General features: G+C 44.3%; 5 protein-coding genes across 6 annotated transcripts; 2 read left to right on the forward strand and 3 right to left on the reverse strand.

Annotated features, from left to right (window-relative positions):
- Positions 1-1,625: 1,625 nt before the first annotated feature.
- Positions 1,626-2,543, reverse strand: LOC108086104 (trypsin-1). The gene is made up of 2 exons (XM_017182932.1): positions 2,266-2,543; positions 1,626-2,181 (listed from the first exon to the last, which is right to left on the reverse strand). The coding sequence occupies exons 1-2, from the start codon at positions 2,541-2,543 to the stop codon at positions 1,626-1,628; spliced, it is 834 nt and encodes a 277-aa protein (XP_017038421.1).
- Positions 2,544-2,977: 434 nt separating this feature from the next.
- On the reverse strand, positions 2,978-7,044 carry LeuRS (Leucyl-tRNA synthetase). The gene is made up of 4 exons (XM_017182927.3): positions 6,909-7,044; positions 5,351-6,758; positions 3,598-5,288; positions 2,978-3,542 (listed from the first exon to the last, which is right to left on the reverse strand). Exons 1-4 carry the CDS (start codon positions 6,909-6,911, stop codon positions 3,102-3,104), a joined length of 3,543 nt encoding a protein of 1,180 aa, XP_017038416.1. The 5' UTR covers positions 6,912-7,044; the 3' UTR covers positions 2,978-3,101.
- Positions 7,045-7,460: 416 nt separating this feature from the next.
- On the forward strand, positions 7,461-9,669 carry LOC108086103 (PAT complex subunit CCDC47). Its single transcript, XM_017182931.3, has 4 exons — positions 7,461-7,868; positions 8,273-8,821; positions 8,879-9,229; positions 9,284-9,669. The coding sequence occupies exons 1-4, from the start codon at positions 7,566-7,568 to the stop codon at positions 9,521-9,523; spliced, it is 1,443 nt and encodes a 480-aa protein (XP_017038420.1). The 5' UTR covers positions 7,461-7,565; the 3' UTR covers positions 9,524-9,669.
- A 122-nt stretch (positions 9,670-9,791) lies between these two features.
- On the reverse strand, positions 9,792-12,216 carry LOC108086102 (kinesin-1 heavy chain). Its single transcript, XM_017182928.3, has 2 exons — positions 10,892-12,216; positions 9,792-10,831 (listed from the first exon to the last, which is right to left on the reverse strand). The coding sequence occupies exons 1-2, from the start codon at positions 12,031-12,033 to the stop codon at positions 9,967-9,969; spliced, it is 2,007 nt and encodes a 668-aa protein (XP_017038417.1). The 5' UTR covers positions 12,034-12,216; the 3' UTR covers positions 9,792-9,966.
- Positions 12,217-13,764: 1,548 nt separating this feature from the next.
- Positions 13,765-15,972, forward strand: LOC108086066 (myosin heavy chain, clone 203). 2 transcript variants are annotated; one of them, XM_017182884.3, is made up of 3 exons: positions 13,765-14,767; positions 14,829-15,164; positions 15,216-15,972. In XM_017182884.3, the coding sequence occupies exons 1-3, from the start codon at positions 13,970-13,972 to the stop codon at positions 15,810-15,812; spliced, it is 1,731 nt and encodes a 576-aa protein (XP_017038373.1). In that variant the 5' UTR covers positions 13,765-13,969; the 3' UTR covers positions 15,813-15,972. The 2 variants fall into 2 exon arrangements, with proteins under 2 accessions (XP_017038373.1, XP_017038372.1); XM_017182883.3 differs by having other exon boundaries at positions 13,766-14,767; positions 14,829-15,971.
- Positions 15,973-16,133: the final 161 nt, after the last annotated feature.

Below are 16,133 nucleotides of genomic sequence, written 5' to 3' on the forward strand. Positions count from 1 at the left end.
AACTGGAAACGAAATGAATTGGTGGGTCTGGGGGCTCACTTCTCCCGCAGGCCAGAGAGAGTGTATGGTTAATGGAGGAGTCTCACATAAACGCAATAAAGTGCATTTTTATTTGACCAGAATGTTATTCAACATGACTTTTGCTGTTTATTTCCTCTAAGAGTTGGGGTTAAGAGGTATAGACAACGAAAAAAATTATATAATACATATATAATTAATTTTTAATTTTATATAATTAATTTTTACGTTCATTGGCAGGAAGTTAGTGATTTCAAAAGCATGTGAAAAAATATTTGTATCTTTTTAAAAAGTTTCAAAAAAACTAGGAAAACTTTCCATAGAAATTATAAGTAAGTAGCTTCGATGCACTGAAAATAATTGTATTTGAAAAATATAAATATATTTATAGAATATTTTTAGAACTCTAAAATAGTATGATAATAAATAGACATAATATAAAAATAATAATAATAATAATTTTATTTTTCTATTTGTAAGAATAATAATATAGTTCAAGACCTAAAGTTGCTATAGCAAAATTGAAATTTCAAGAAATTTGTATTACGCGTTAATTTCTTAATAAAAAAATAATATAGTTACTATTAAATATTCCTCTATCCTCTCTCTGCTATCATTTTAAATATTCTTCTATACACTCTCTGCTCTCATTTAAATTTTTTTCAAAACCTTAATTCTTAAAAGAATAAATTAAATATTAAATAATAGCTTATATCATGGTTAGTTAACCTAGTTAACCTTTCAATTATTTATTTAACATCTCTCGGAAAATAGAAAAAAACAAAAAGGAAAAGTGATAGTAACACAATAAAACCTACAATTATTAAACCCACTTGAACTGATCAACAAAAGGTTTCCATGATTAGCAAACGTAAGTTGTGCGGCGATCAAGGCTGTGCAAGTACAAAAACATCTAAATTGTGCAACACATAATGTTAATTTTTCACAGCTAATTTATCACCAAGTAAACACTAAACAATAAAGAGGGGAGAATCCGGTCAGCAGGAAAGTGAGCTGATTGCATTTTAAATTGTTCGTTCATGCTGGCGCGGATACAAACTTGCCCTGGCCCCTGGACGTATACGTAATGCAAATAATTGCGTATACGCCGCATGTAACACATGAACTCTCTCTCTCTCTCTTAGAATCCGATAAGCCCATTCACAAAGCCTTAACTAAAACGAAAAACTATTGAGATGCAATCTCTGGAGGCAAAGCCCAGTCAAGCAAGTCCCAGAACCCATGCGGCCATGTCGCCATCCTTTTAACGTGGCCAAGCAAGGAGCTCAGGGCGAACAACGCGACATGCGCCGGCCGAGTGTGCGAGAGGCAGGAGGTCGCGTGTGTGGCAAGTTGTCTGCGTGCTGGCAACGTGTGGGAATTTTCCTGGGAAAATAGCACATTATGAAATGGTTTTTGGGGGGGAATATCAAGGGGAACTGGGGACTAGGTCGGCGATTTTTGATGGGTGTTGAGATTAAAGTAAAGGAAAATGTAATTACTATTTAAATTCAGCTTTAAAATACTTCTTAATACATAATTAATTAAAAAATCAAGTTTTTCTATAGTTTCATTCGTTCTTTTATTAATTTTCTTTTAAAGGCTTCTCACACACCACTGTGCTCCTTGATCCAATCCCTGGCGAAACTCACCCGCGAGTATACACCCGGATATTCAGGCTTAGCACAGCCATAACCCCAGCTAACCACACCCACCAGCTCGCCGGATTCACTGACCATCGGTCCACCCGAATCACCTTGGCAGGCATCCTTGCCACCCTCCAAAAACCCAGCACAAATCATACGCTCAGTCACACCGCCATACTGCTTGTACTTCTCACTGCACAGCTCCTGGTTAACCAGAGGTACCTCCACCTGGCGCAGCCATTCCCGGGACTCCAGCAGGTTCTGTGTGTTACCCCAACCACTGACAAAGCAGGTCTGTCCATCCATGAACTTCATTTGGGCTTCCGGCAGCTTTATGGCCTTTTTGGTCTCATCGAATTTGATGGGATGCGCCAGCTGGAGCAGGGAGAAATCGTAATCCACATTGGTGAAGTTGAACTGGGCATGCTGGACGATCTTCTGGACACGCAAAAGTTGGCCACTGCGGGCAAATTCAGAGGTGCCTAGGCGAATCTTCAAGCGGTCTGCTGTTTTGCCACTAAGAACGAGGGAAAATAAATAAAAATAAAATATAAATAAATTATTTAAAACTAAAAAGGATCAAGTATTAACTTAAACTCACTAAGTACAATGCGCCGCCGTCAATATCCACTCCTCGGATATTATGGAACCGCCACAAATATGACTTGAAGTCTGCAATGAAACCTGATGTGGTGCATCGGTGATATTAATGCGATGTCCTCCCACTATGCGACCATCCAGGCGGGGTGAATATATCCAGTTTTTCGCCACATTATCCTTCAGAGAGCGCTGTCTCATTATGGGTTGAGGAATCAAGCAAACGCCTCCGAAAACAAAAATGCTGCACTGCAGCAATAGAAACAAACGGAGGCCCAACATGGTTTAAACTATGCCACTTAAAGCCAAGAAAGAGCTTTTTATAGGCTTTCTTGCGGGGATTAGTGATAGTCTCTCAGTGGGTTAGGGCGGTGACCCGCTGGGAAGCTATACTGTTGAAGCTTATCTGGTACTTGACACAGTAAAGGCTTTGAAAAGAGGGTTCATTCAGGTTTTAACCTTGTCAATTGGGGTTAATTACAAGGCTAAAATAAATTGTATTTTTTTTTTAAGGGGGGTGCAAAACAAAATAATATTTAGATATTTAGGCTAAGTGGTACCGAGTTACTCCCGTGGAGTTTTTATTTTTACAATTTTTTCCTAATTTTTTCTTAATATTAAAAGTCAAAAACCCGAATTTTGACTTAAAAATTAAGTAATTTTGTTAAATAAAAAATAAAAGATAGAAAAAATGGGTAATAAGTACAAACTTTACCTTTACTTTGGTAATCATTTTCGTTGATAAAAAAAAATCATAATTTCTTTATTTTAAAAGCCAACGATTTTGTGTGTTTTACAAGGTTTCAAGTTCGCTTACGAACCCAGTGATGCTCTTTCTCTTTAGTCCACAACATAGATTAGATTCCTGCCCACTTCTGTCTGCTTGCCGCCCTGCTCCAGGCTCACTTTCTTGTTGTCCACATCCAGGATAAAGTTGCCCTCACCCAGGACACTCTTGCCCGCTTTGTAATCCTCAAAGTTGGGTATCTTCCGGGGACCCAAAAGAGGATCATCATAACGCCAAATCTTAAGATTAACCGCAGCATCCGATTTCAGGCCAATGATTTTGGAAAGCTTTTCCCGCAGCGACTTGACTGTGTCGCCCTCGGAGATGACAGTGTTGACTTGGAAGAGTGAGGAACGTTCAATGGGATTTGTGAGCTCAACGCTGACATTTGGAGCCACGGTAAAGTTAATGAAGGGCGAGCCAGGACGTACTTCCTCACGGGTTTTCTCCGGGGCCGAGGGGTCATCTGTATACTTGATTTCGAGGACATCGAGCTGGGAACGAAGATTATTTTAAGGATATTATGATATAAAATTCATTCCGACTTACATCCAGTGTATTCTTGAGGTAATCCACATTGCTGATGAGCACCTGACGCTCATCAAACTCCAAATTGACAGCCAGGGCAGCCACACCCTTGCCGGACTCCACCTTCTCCCTGATCATCTGAGCAAAAGGCATCACCCGCTTCATGAACTTCTTCAACTCCGCTTTTTGTTGCAGTGTGGCAGCAATGACTTTGTTATCCGGCAGGGATTGGGTTTTGTTAAACAACTCCCTCATGGTGTCCAGGACACAGCACTGCCAGGGAGGATAGGTTTTGGCCACCCAAATCAAGCCACGATTGGGTTTTTCCCGCGGCTGATCCACAGCCTTGGCTTTGCTTTTCAGCTGCTGCAAGTTCTTCAGGTTCAAGCGGAAAGAGTGAGCTGCTTCCATGAGGTATTCCGAGCACATAATGTCCAACTCATTGATGTCACCCACCTCGGGCCAACGGGCATGAACAATGGACTCCTTGTTACCCAACAAACCCCAGACATGATCCGCCACATGGGGACAAATGGGTGACACCAACAAAGCCTGACGACGGATGAATTCCAGCACCAGATCCTCGTGCATGCCTTGAGAGCCGCACAGCTCCCTGTACTTATCCCTGGCCAACTGAAGCTCATAGAAGCCACTCCTCAAGGCCTCCTTAAACAACATCTTGCGATAATTGTCATCCGTTTGCTGGGTTTTCAAATTGATTTCACTGAGAAAGACCTTGTCATTAAAGGTCTTCTCCGCACCCTTTCTCAGGCTGCTCCTCGTCTCCAGCATCTCCTTGACCCACTCAATGAAGGTGTACAGCCGCAGGATACCAGCATCCGCAGTGCTCTCCACAAAATTAGCATCCTCCACGCTGTCGCCAGCATCCGCCAGACACAATCTCATGCCATCAGCCGAAAACTTGTCCACCGCCTCGGTTAGGGTAAGGAAATTACCATCCGACTTGGACATCTTGGCGGAATTGAGCAACAAATGGCCATTTACACGCATACCCTTGGGCCACTTGGTCTCATCGTTGGGCCAAATGGCCGCATGATTGTACAGGCAGAAGGTCAAGTGATTCTGGATGAGATCCTTGCCGGAAACCCGAAGATCCAAGGGATACCAGTACTCAAACTCGCGACGCAGCACAGCCAGATATTCCGCCTTGATGTTGGTCTTTTTGGGCAGGGGAGTCTCCTTGAAGAAGATGTAATCCCAAATTTCAGCCGTCATGTCCGAGGGTTTGATGCCAAAGGGTCCTGGCTTCTCGCCGCGGAAAGTGCCGCCCTGCAGGAGATGCACTACTGTATAGAAGGCCATGTAAATGGTGGAATCTGACAACGATTCAATCAGCCACTGCTCATCCCAAGGGAGTTTGGTGCCCAAACCATAGGTTCTAGAGCAGGCATACTCGTGGAGCCAGTTGAGGATAGCCTCAAAGTTATTGCGCGCCTCTTCGTGGAATGTCTCCATATCCTTGAGGATCTTGGTGGCCTGGGCTTGCCACACAGGCTCGCCGTAATTGAGATACCATTGGTTGCACAGGGCCACCACACACTCATCGGCAGAACGCGACATGATGGTCTTTTCGGGTTCGTAGTAAATGTCAGCCTCATTGGCATCCACAAGTTTCTTTTGCAGATCCTTCTTGACATCCTGGATTTTGCGGCCAGCGAAATCTCCTACTAACATGACGCCGTCATAGAAACCTTCAAGGGGAAAGGGAAAAACAGTTAAACTTTAGTTAACCCACCCTCAAACCTGGACTTACTCTTCAAGTAGCACAGTTCCTTTGCCTCCGCCAGCTTCTCCTTGTCGTTTTGGGATTGTATTTTCAGGGTCTCATAGGCATGCACAGCACTCAGTTTGCCCAAAGTAGGCACATCTATGATGGGTATGGGTTCAAAAGGCAAGACCATCTCATCCGTAAGACCATACTTCTGGCGGAAGGCCTCCTTCTTCTGCAGATCCACCAAGGCAGCATAATCATCAGGGGAATCAGAGGGAACTGAAGTAACCACGCCCGTGCCCTTGTCCTCCTTGATGCTGAGCATGGGCAGGGTGTAGATGGTCTTGTGTGGAGTCAAGGGAGCAGACAGGGAAACACCCAACAAATCCTGACCCTTGACTTCAGCCACCACTTTAATGTTTCCTTCCTCCGCAGTAAAACCCTGATAAGCCATGTTGCGGGCTGCACGCCTGGTGCTAATCCAAACTTCATTGTTTTTAGTGGTTTGCCAGGCAATGTACTTGATATCCGGATGAAGCCAGCAGTTGGTCTGACCGTACATGGTCTCCGGACGCAGGGTAGCAGCCACCAAGTAAATAGTTTCCTTGATGGAGCTCAAAGCCTTGGGCTTCTCTAGAACCTTCATCTTGATAAGGGTGTACTCCTGAGGACCCACACCCTCGCCCGTGCTGCGATCATGATCCATGCAGGGCTGGCCATCCTTGGGCGAGTAAATGGTGTACCTCTTGCCATACAAGATCTTGCCGCGCTCCTTCAGATGATTAAACTGCCAGCGGACAAAGGAATCAAAGTAGGGATTGGCATCCGTGGTGATAAAAGTGCGACGCCAATCAATGTGCACGCCTATCCGCTTGAGATCCTTCACCGCCAGCGGTGGGAAGTAATTCAGCCAGTGCTCCGCATTGGCGAAATCCTTGATCTCCTCATCCTTGAGACCCAGACTCTGCATAATCTGCCATTGGTACTTAGCCGTGCCTGTCTTGGCCACCGCTTTGCTCTTCTTACCCTTGGACTTGTCCTTGGGCACCTCCGACTTGGTTTCCACGGGCGCCGGAGCCTCATCTGCAATCTCTGGGAACTTTGGCGGATAACCAAATTGTTCCAGTTCGCGGGTTAGCTTGTCGGCGCATGCTTTTATGGGCATTCCAGTGCAATGGAAGCCAAAGGGCCACAGGACGCGGCGTCCTTTGAGGCGGTGATACCGCACCGAGTACTCCGCCTTGGACAGGGAGAAGGTGTGGCCCAAGTGGAGCCTGCCATTCATGTAGGGAAACGGAAAGGTGACGAAGAACTTCTCCGATTGCCGCTTCTTGGGTGCCGTTGGGGCATCCGACTCGTGGACACGCTCCTTCTCCCATCGCTCCTGGACCTCTCGTTCGATCTTCTGGAGGTACTCCACCTTAAAGGTGCCCTTTCGCTCAGTTGTGGCCTGTTTTTATTTAAAAAATGTAAACAAATTAGCATATTTTTTGCCTACTGGAAACGCAGCCTGAAGTTGCATCAGCCGGCGGCATGTGTTCGTGGCACTTTCGGTGAGTCATCCATCTCGCCGGGATTTGTTTCTCCGAGAAGTACTTACCATAGTTGAAAGGTTGAGGGACCTTGCAATTGTTTAAAACAATTGTTTTATTCAGTTCACAGCACTTAACAAAAAGTTAATTTGCAGTGCAACGTGTTTACCTCTGCCAGTGTGACCGTGGCTGAAAAGAAAATAATGGACACAAGCGATTAATCGATAGTTGGTCTACCTTTGCAGAGAAACCTTTTGTTGTTAATTTAATTTTTTAAAATAAAAAGTAATTATTATTAAAAAAATGTATTTTTACGTAAAGATATGAATTTGTCTTAAATTGTCCTAAATTAAAAATGTTTTGAACTCTTCGAAAATATGAATTTCCTTTATTACATTTCAATCTTGAATTTGCTAGTGTGCATAATTTTCCATCTAATATTGTATAATTTATAAAAATATTTTTATTTAAATTACCAAAAAATTAAACATTTAATCACAAACTTGTATTAAAAATGCAACAAAGTACAGGGTATCACCATTCCGACTACCTCTTTCTCTACTTTGTTTACTTTGCTCAGCCTTGTGGTATTTTGGTTCAATTGAACTACGGCCACACTGCTGCCAATTTAACCTAGATTTTTTTCATTAATTAGTGTGACGAACCTTTAGGACAAAATTTAGATAAATTGTAACTTAAGTTAAGCACCCCAAGCACCGACCAAGATGCGACCAGTATTCGCCTTCCTGCTGCTGGCGCTTCTGTGCTTCGCCAGCACCAGATCCGAGAACGATTTCGAGGAAGACTCCAACGATGATTTTGCCGAATTTGATGATGAATTCGATGGTAGCTTTTACACGGAGCAGCCGGCGTCCAAGAGTGCAGAAGCCTCTGCGGGCGGCGGAGTAGGAACTAGCCACGAAGAGTCCCGGGAAAAGGGACCACAAGAGCCACGTAAAGCAGCAGTGGAGAGCGATGAGGAGGAAGATGGCCTGGTAGAGGATGACGATGAGTTTGAGCACTTCCAGGTGAGAAAGGGGTTACGTGGGTCACCTGAGGAGGGGGTTTGGGGGGGGGGGGGGGGTGGGAAGTTGAGCAGCTGATACGTAGGGGTTTTATTTTTAATTTATAGTGAGAATCTAACAGGGAGAAAGAACCTTATTGGTTTGAGGTCTTATAAGGTTCCCTTGGCTACTTAATTAATATTTATTAATTGCCATTAATTATGCATGAGAATGTGAAAACAAGGTTGCAATACTTTCACCTTGCTAAGGAAAAACGAGGGAAGAACTAAATGTAGTAAAAATTCTTTATAAACTTTAGGGTTTTTGTAGGTCTGTAAGAAAGATTATCATTATTATGTAACTAAGATAAGGAAGAACTAACTCTCTCTAATCTTAAAACTCAACCTTACTTAACTACAAATTTCCAGGACGAGGAAGAATTCGAGGGCTATGACGGTGGCGACGCCAAGGATCCGCCCATAGATCAGAAGGCTGAGCCCAAGCTCAACATCCCCAACATCCCCCTGCATTTCCGCACCCACTGGGACTCCTACTGGATGGAAATGCTCATGGTGGCTGGTCTCCTGGCCTACTTTGCCAACTTCTTTGCGGGCAAGACCAAGAATGCTCGCTTGGCCCAGCTTTGGTTCAGCACTCACAGAGCCCTCCTGGACGAGAACTTTGCTTTGGTCGGTGATGATGGCAAGGCGGAGAATGAGAATCCGGGACTGATCAAGGAGAGCGAGAGTCTGTATACGTTGTGGTGCTCGGGCAGGACCTGTTGCGAGGGCATGCTTGTGGAATTGAAGATGATCAAGCGACAGGATCTGGTGTCTTTGGTGGCGGGATTGATGCGACCCCAGCTGGATCAGGCTCATATCAAAATTGAACTAACGCGCGGCGTAATGGATGCCTTTGTATTTGCTGTGGGAAGCAAGAAGACCATAACCAAGGTGTTCAAGGAGTATACAGATTTGGTAATTATATTATTAATCTTGTTTTTCCATCAGTTTTATAATAATTTCTCCTTGCAGAGCAAATTCTGTAGTCTAGTTGGTAAGCCCGAGGATCGTTACAATGTACCCAATGGCTTTGGTGTCCTCTCCGAGGTCCCTGAGGCCACCTCGGCCATTTTAGAATCACGCGTTATCACTGCACTTAACAAGTACCAAAGCTATATCGATTACCTGCACATCTCGGACCAATTCAGTGGCCCCATCCAGCAGGAGGAGAGCTCTAGCACGCTCAAACAGCCGGAAACCAAAGCCGTGCTCCTGGCTGGCTTCAACCTGCCCAAACATGCCGAAATGGAGACCATTAAACCGTTGTTATTGTTGATATTTTATTTGATGGAACGCTTGAAGACTTATCGCATGTCCAAGGAGGTAATTTCAATAATATAAATCCTTAAATTTTATTAAAAATAAACTATATTCCAGGGCAAAGCCAAATCCGATAAAAATCGCGCTCGCGTTGAGGAGGAGTTCTTGAAGAGCACTCATGCCGCCCGTGCTGAGGCCGCTGCCCAGCGTCGCGAGGATAAGCGCAAGCAGGAGAAGGAGCGCATCCTGGCCGATGAAGATCCGGAGAAGCAGCGCCGCTGGGAGCTCAAAGAGCAGAAGCGTCAGGCCAAAAAGAATGCGCCCAAAATGAAGAGACTGGCTGTCAAATCGCTGTAGAGATCTATTTATAGTGTGCCATTTAGTCGCCAAAATATAAGCTCCTCTTTAAAGAAACGACCATTTGTAGCTTGTTCCTCTCAAATTTGCCAGAAAAAATAAAGCAATATCTATATATTTGTTTCCTATGGAGCGTGAAAAACAAAGACTTTTGATTGTTTTATATTTATAAGAGATTAAACAAAGTGTGGGTTGTGGTTTAAAGAAGATAGGGAAAGATCTTCAATAAGTAGAGGCCTTTGTTTTAAGGAATTTCTAGTAAAATATATAAAGGAAGGGGGTTCGATTCCCATTCATATATATTTATTAACTCTAAGTGAGATTTCGATTTAGACAAACAAATTTAGCATGATCAAATTATAAGCTTTCAGGGGAATGTCAAGGTAAGGCTTTAAAAAACGCAAGAATCCCATACACAACCCTCCACAGGCAGTCATCCCCACCTAGCACTTGACGGGGAAACAGTTCTCGTTGGACACATAGGCGATGTGATTGCGCAGGGTCTTGATCTGCTTCTGGGCCGCATCGAAGCTATAAGACAAGGTGTTCAATTGTCCCTGCATCTCCCTTATCACAGCCTCGCGATCATTAACCGACAGCGATGCAGTGGCTCGGCATTGGGCCAGCTCCTTCTCCAAGCGATCGATTTGTTGTTGCTGCTGGGACTTGATGAGCTCGGCTCGTTCCTTGGTGCCAGCTATAATCTTGGCAGACTCTGTGCGCATGGTGTCCAAATCATCTTGGGTAGACTTGAGCTGCTCGCAGAAGAGATCACGTTGGCGGAGTAGCTCCTCCAGCTCATTTTTGGCCTGGGTAAGCTCCATTTGACACTGGGCCAACTGGGGCCTCACATCAACGGTGGTGGGCTGCTCCAGCTGGGTCTTGCAGGCCTTGAGTTCCTTGCACACCACCACCAGTTTGGTTTGCATTTCGTCCTTGTCCTTGCAAACCTGAGCCAGTTTGAGCTGTTCGTTTTCCAGAAGCTTGGGGAAGTGGAGGAGCTCATTGAGCTTCTCCTGGAACTTGGCACGAATCTCCTTAACCTCGGTGTTGATTTGCTGTTCAATACGCTTGTTGTTCATATTTAGTTTCTCCAGGGAGACGCACTGCTCTTCGACCTTTTGCTGGGCCAAAAGATACTTGTTGCGGTAATCCTCCAGCTGCTGGGATTGCTCCTTCATGATGCACTTGAATTCTAGTTGTTCCTCTTTAAGTTCATTGACACGGGCTCGGAGTAGGTTGAGTTCAGCAGCCTCGGCATCGCCATCGCCTCCCTTGGCAGGGCAAGGACCACACATGCCCTTCATCCTAGAGAAAATATCTTATATATATTGTATTTCTTATAAAAGAAATCCTGAAAAAACCCACCTCTTCTGCAGCTCCTTGATCTGGCAATCCTTGCGCTGGAACTCTGTCAGCAACCTGGTATAGTTCTCCTTCATCTTATCGTACTTGTCAGCCTTGGTGTTGCGCTTGCCGCCACATATGACCAAAGGATCGGGATCCTCCGGGCAAGGTGACCTGGGACAGGGCCTTGAGCAGGGATCCTGCTCATCCTCCTCATCATCATCGTCCATGTAGGGATCTGTCTGGGCCTGTCCATCGCGATTGCCCACCTCCAGTAGCAGCTTCTTCACCGAGCTCTGCATGGTCTGAATGCGACGCTTAAGCTTCTCCATGGACTCACTTTTGCCAGAGGGACAGGTTGGTGGACAGGGTGGTGGACAAGGAGGTGGACAAGGCCGGGATTTGCGACGCGCTTGCTGACACGGCGGGCAGGGTGAAAAAGCATCGCTGCTGCTGGTACTGCTCTCCGGGCAGGGCTTGGGACAAGGCTTGGGACTGCATACGGGCTGTGGCTTCTTGCAGCTCATAATGGCCGCTGCAATTTCATCAATCATTTTCTTATCCTCCGGACAGGCGCCCTTCATCTTCTGCATGGCCTTCTGCAAAGCACAGATGAGCTTGTCATCCTGCCCGGCAGAGTCACGACCGCCACCGCAATCACTGGAACAGGGCTCCTCGTTGCAGGGATCTCCACTGCCACTGTCCGGGGCAGGGACCCCAATGCCGCACATATACGGCGAGAGATTGTCCTCATCCACGGTGGTGGTCATGGGCAGCTCCCTGTAATGGCGATGCGAGCCAAAGTTTTGCAGCTCAATGGCCCGGTTCATCATCACATGCAGCTTGATGTTCTCCTGCTCCATGCAGATCCTCAAGCGCTTGATCTCGCGCAGCTCATTTCGGGTCTTGCAGGGCTTGGCGCACATGTCCATGATGTTGCTTTTGATGTCCTGGATTATCTTGTTTTGGCAATCTATTTCCTTGATCAGCGCTAGGTACTCGGAGTACATGCGTTTCTGCTCGGGATCATCAGAGGATTCGCCCAGCCGGGAGAACAGATCCACCTCGGGTCCCTCCTCCAGCATCTGGTGCTCATCCATAAAGTTTCTCTCCTCATCTTCATACTCGCCGCCCTCATCCGTGTATTCCGTGTTATCAGCCATTGCAATTTATAGGATAATTTAAATAATAAATTTATAATTTATTTTGATCAAATTTCACTAAAGATTTTGTGTTTTTTTCTGATTTTTTTTCTTCTATTCTGAGGGGAGAAAAACGTTCCGAAATAAGTTGATCCTTATCTTACGAGTAAAATGAAACTGACTGAGACCGAGACCCTGAAGTGTTTTCTATCTGGAAGACAGCTGAGAGCGGATTTCGGAAAGCCTACTGGGTTTCTACACAGAAAAAATTATCGTGGGTAAATCCAACCATTTCGTGGGTTAAAAGGCAACAACCTAAATCTTGGGTTCCATGGACTGTACGCTGCAGTATAACGACGTAACGCGTTACGTAACATGTACTGCTCTACAGTAAATGGAACCACGATTTTGCGGTTAAAAAGCGCCAAACCACGAAAATAGTGAAATACACTATTTTACTGTAGAAACTGCACCCATTGTTGTGAAAGAATTTTTTATTGAAATCTGTAATTATAGAGCTACAAATGGTTATTAAATTATATAAATTAGTGTATAAATCCTATTAAAAGCCAATTAAACTTACATTTCCTGATCCCCGGCCGAGATTCGAAACCCATGTCTCAAGAATTCAGAGACCGCCCGCTTACCAACTGGGCCACGCAAATACATACAATACCAAGAAAAAAGCAAAAATATATGTATCTCTCTCTCTCTCTGAGCTAAAAATAGATTTTTTTTTTCGTAAAACCTATTTAAGTGTGCCCGAAATCGTTTTTTCAAGAAACGCTTGCATAATACTAGAAGTTTAGAAATATATACCAGAATTATACCAAAAAGTATTTTAGTGGGCAAAGAAGGTTCTGGATTTTAATAAAAAATTTAATAAAATTAAAAAAAATTGTCGATAAAGCTTATAATTTATTTGCTACTTAGCTCGGGAATGCAAAAATACATAGCCGAGACCAAAAAAGAACAAAAAATACATAAAAGTTATTACGAAAAACCTACAGTATTTTCACTGCAGCTGACAGTCACGACAGTTCGCAAAGCCAACAACAAAAAACACACCGAGTCTCGTACGTAAGGGTGACTGTAATTGACTGTCATATAAACTGTCGTGCAGTCACCAAATCCAACAACAAAATACATGGACAGTAGGTTTACTGTTATTCAACCAAAAGAAATTGTTCATTTAACCCACCAGAATTTTTTCTGTGTAGGGGGAGATGGGAAAGTGTAAAGCTTAAAGGTACTGGGTTTTCTCCAAGGTACACCTTGACAAGGGTACCTTTTCAGGTAGGTATATTATATATTTTTTTAAACCCTGTCCCTGTAAATTAGACTAAATAGAAAAAATATATAAAACAATAGTGTGAGTAGAAGTAATTTTATATATTTTATTTTTGGTGTTTTATAACAAGACGATTCGATTTAGCCATGTTTTTTAACACAATCTTTTCGATATTGAATATGATATTTTATTTAACTGCTTAGTATCTTCCTGATTTCAAAAAACAAATAATACTCCTTGATAAATATATAAATTTTACTTTTTATTTTTATCACAAGGCGAATCGATTTAGTTAGTTTTAATTCAATACTTTTGATATTGAAAGATATATTTATATATATTTCAGAATTCCAACTTGAGAATTATAATAATAATGCACTTTATAACCCTTCCACCCAGTAGGCTTCAGATCAAGATTCCAAAATAATTATTTTTGTAGGTAGAAATAATATTCCTTTTTTTTTTTTTGGTAAACAAATGCTTATCGTCTTAAAAAATTCTCTGTTGCTAATAAAACAAGGCAAAAAATTCACCAAGTGCAATATATAAAAACAATAAGCCAAATTTTAGTAGATGCCAAAAGTCGCCAAAAGCCACTAGACAACGCACACTGGGGTTTTGTCCTAAGAAATAGCCGAAAATAGGGCTTACCCATAAATATAAACAATGGGCATGGAAAAGGAGCAGCTTGATCAGACCCACAGCTATGTCAGTCTTGCCAGGAGGAGCTCCAACCTACAGGATGAAATAAGTTCCAGCAACACCGGCTTGACCTTCATGGAGCACAGCAGTCCCAGTGTCCTGCAGTTGCCGCCAAAGATTGGCGTTAAGGAAAGGGATAGAGATCGTGATCGGGATCGGGATCTAGATCTGAGCGATGGAGAAAACTATTATGAAGAGACCAACTCCGAGGCCATAGGCAGCAAACTCAAAGAGGAGCTGAGCAAGTACAAGCAGGAGCTCAAGGAGTACAACGAAACCACCAAGGAGTTGGAGGAGAAGTACATGAAGATCAATTACGAGCTGAACGAAATGCAGCAGAAGCACGATCAGTTTGTGGAGGGCAGGCGAAAGCATCCCACTTCGGAGGTGGAAATGGAAAGCGAGCCAGATCCCGAGGATCCCTACTACAACTCGACCAGCAGTGCCACTTCCAAGATAACCATCCGACGTAAGAGTCCCCAGGTGTTGCAGAGCAACACTAGCTTTATGACGGTTCTGTCGGGACAGAGTTCCTACCAGGACCTAGCCCGGAAGAAGAACTTGTCATCGGGTAGAAGCTCACAACAGGATCGTCATCCGCCAAAGAAGAGCAATGTCTACGATAGTGGGATTCTGGAAACTCTGGCCAATCGGGTTAGCAAACGAAGCAGAAAAAGCCAGGATCAGCAGGAGGAGTATATGAAGCCTCAGGGTTTTAAGAATATGTATAATGTGCTCAATGATGTGATCAATATGCCCAAGGTGAAGAAATTAAGTCTTCCTTGGTTATAGGAATATATTTACCAAACCCTTTTCCCTTTAGGAACGCAAGTACAAACCCGAAAGGGAACGGGATACCGGCCATGTTGGTCAACTCCTGACCACCATCCAGAGCCTGAAGAGCGAGCAATTACAGTTCCGTACCGTCATCCAGCAGCAGCACGAGAGGATTGCCGACTATCACACCCGCTGTGTCAAGGCCCAGGAGATCATGAGCACCCAAAAGCATGAGATCGACAAGCTCAATGCCAACAACAAGCAGCTGGAATCAAGCATCTACCATGACATTGACTCCCTCCGTTGTAAGATCGACACCAAGCTCAAGAGCGTTTCCCATTTGCCCAAGATGATGCGGGAGGAGCACACCAAGTACGAGAAGGTAATGAGAGAGAACTGTCTACTGGCGGATAAGTTACATGTCCTCCAACAGGAGGCCATGCAACTGAAGGTCAAGATCGATGAGCTCGGACGCCGCAAGCAGGCCGCCGTCAATAGGCTAAAGGCAGCCGAAAGGGATCTCAAGATCTTCAAAAACTACAATGCATCTTTGAAGACGGAAAAGACTCGTTTGACGCGGGAATTGTCTGAAATGAAGGAACAGCTGGAGCAGCTCCAGGTGAGCAGCAAGCGGCAGCTTTCACGACACCGAGAGCAAAGCGAAAAGCAGCGAAGGGATCTGCAGAAGAGGATCTATGACCTGGAACTAAAGCTCAACAGAAGTCAGAACTCCACGTCAAGTTTGATCCAGGAGCGGGATAGCCTCATAGCCGAGCTCCAGACGCAACTCCATACGCTGGTCCACAACTTTGAGGTGTCGCAGAAGCACATCAGGGTCCTGCGACGACATATTTACTCCATGACAAATCCCAATGGTGGCGTTGGTATCAATTCCAGCGGTGCTCCTGGCATTGGGAACGGCTCCCAGCGACCTAGTTTGATGCGAATAAATCAGGCAGGCATTAGCACAATGACCGGACGACTCGGCGGCCCTCGAATGCTGAAGGAAAAGGTCCAGGGCCAGGGCTAGTACCTGTGCCAGTTCCCTCAGTATGGAGTCCGGATAACCTGATAGGATATGGTTTGTCAGCATTGGAAACCATTTGATCAGGTTGCCTGGACTCTTTTATTTGTATGGTGCTAACGAGACAATGATACTTTCACCTTCTGATGATACTATAAACTTTTTAGTGATTTTTTACATAATTATTGTTTTTACTGGGGGGGGGGGTTTACTTTAAGATTATAAAGACTTTTCTAGGGAGAGAAAGAACCTCCTGCTAATTAATTTAAAGCTCTCTCCAACAGTAACCGAAAATAAACTTACAGAATTTTCTCTTGTTTAAAAGAG

The sequence above is a fragment of the Drosophila kikkawai genome, chromosome 2L (assembly GCF_030179895.1).
Source record: "Drosophila kikkawai strain 14028-0561.14 chromosome 2L, DkikHiC1v2, whole genome shotgun sequence".
NCBI classification, from domain to species: Eukaryota; Metazoa; Arthropoda; class Insecta; order Diptera; family Drosophilidae; genus Drosophila; species Drosophila kikkawai.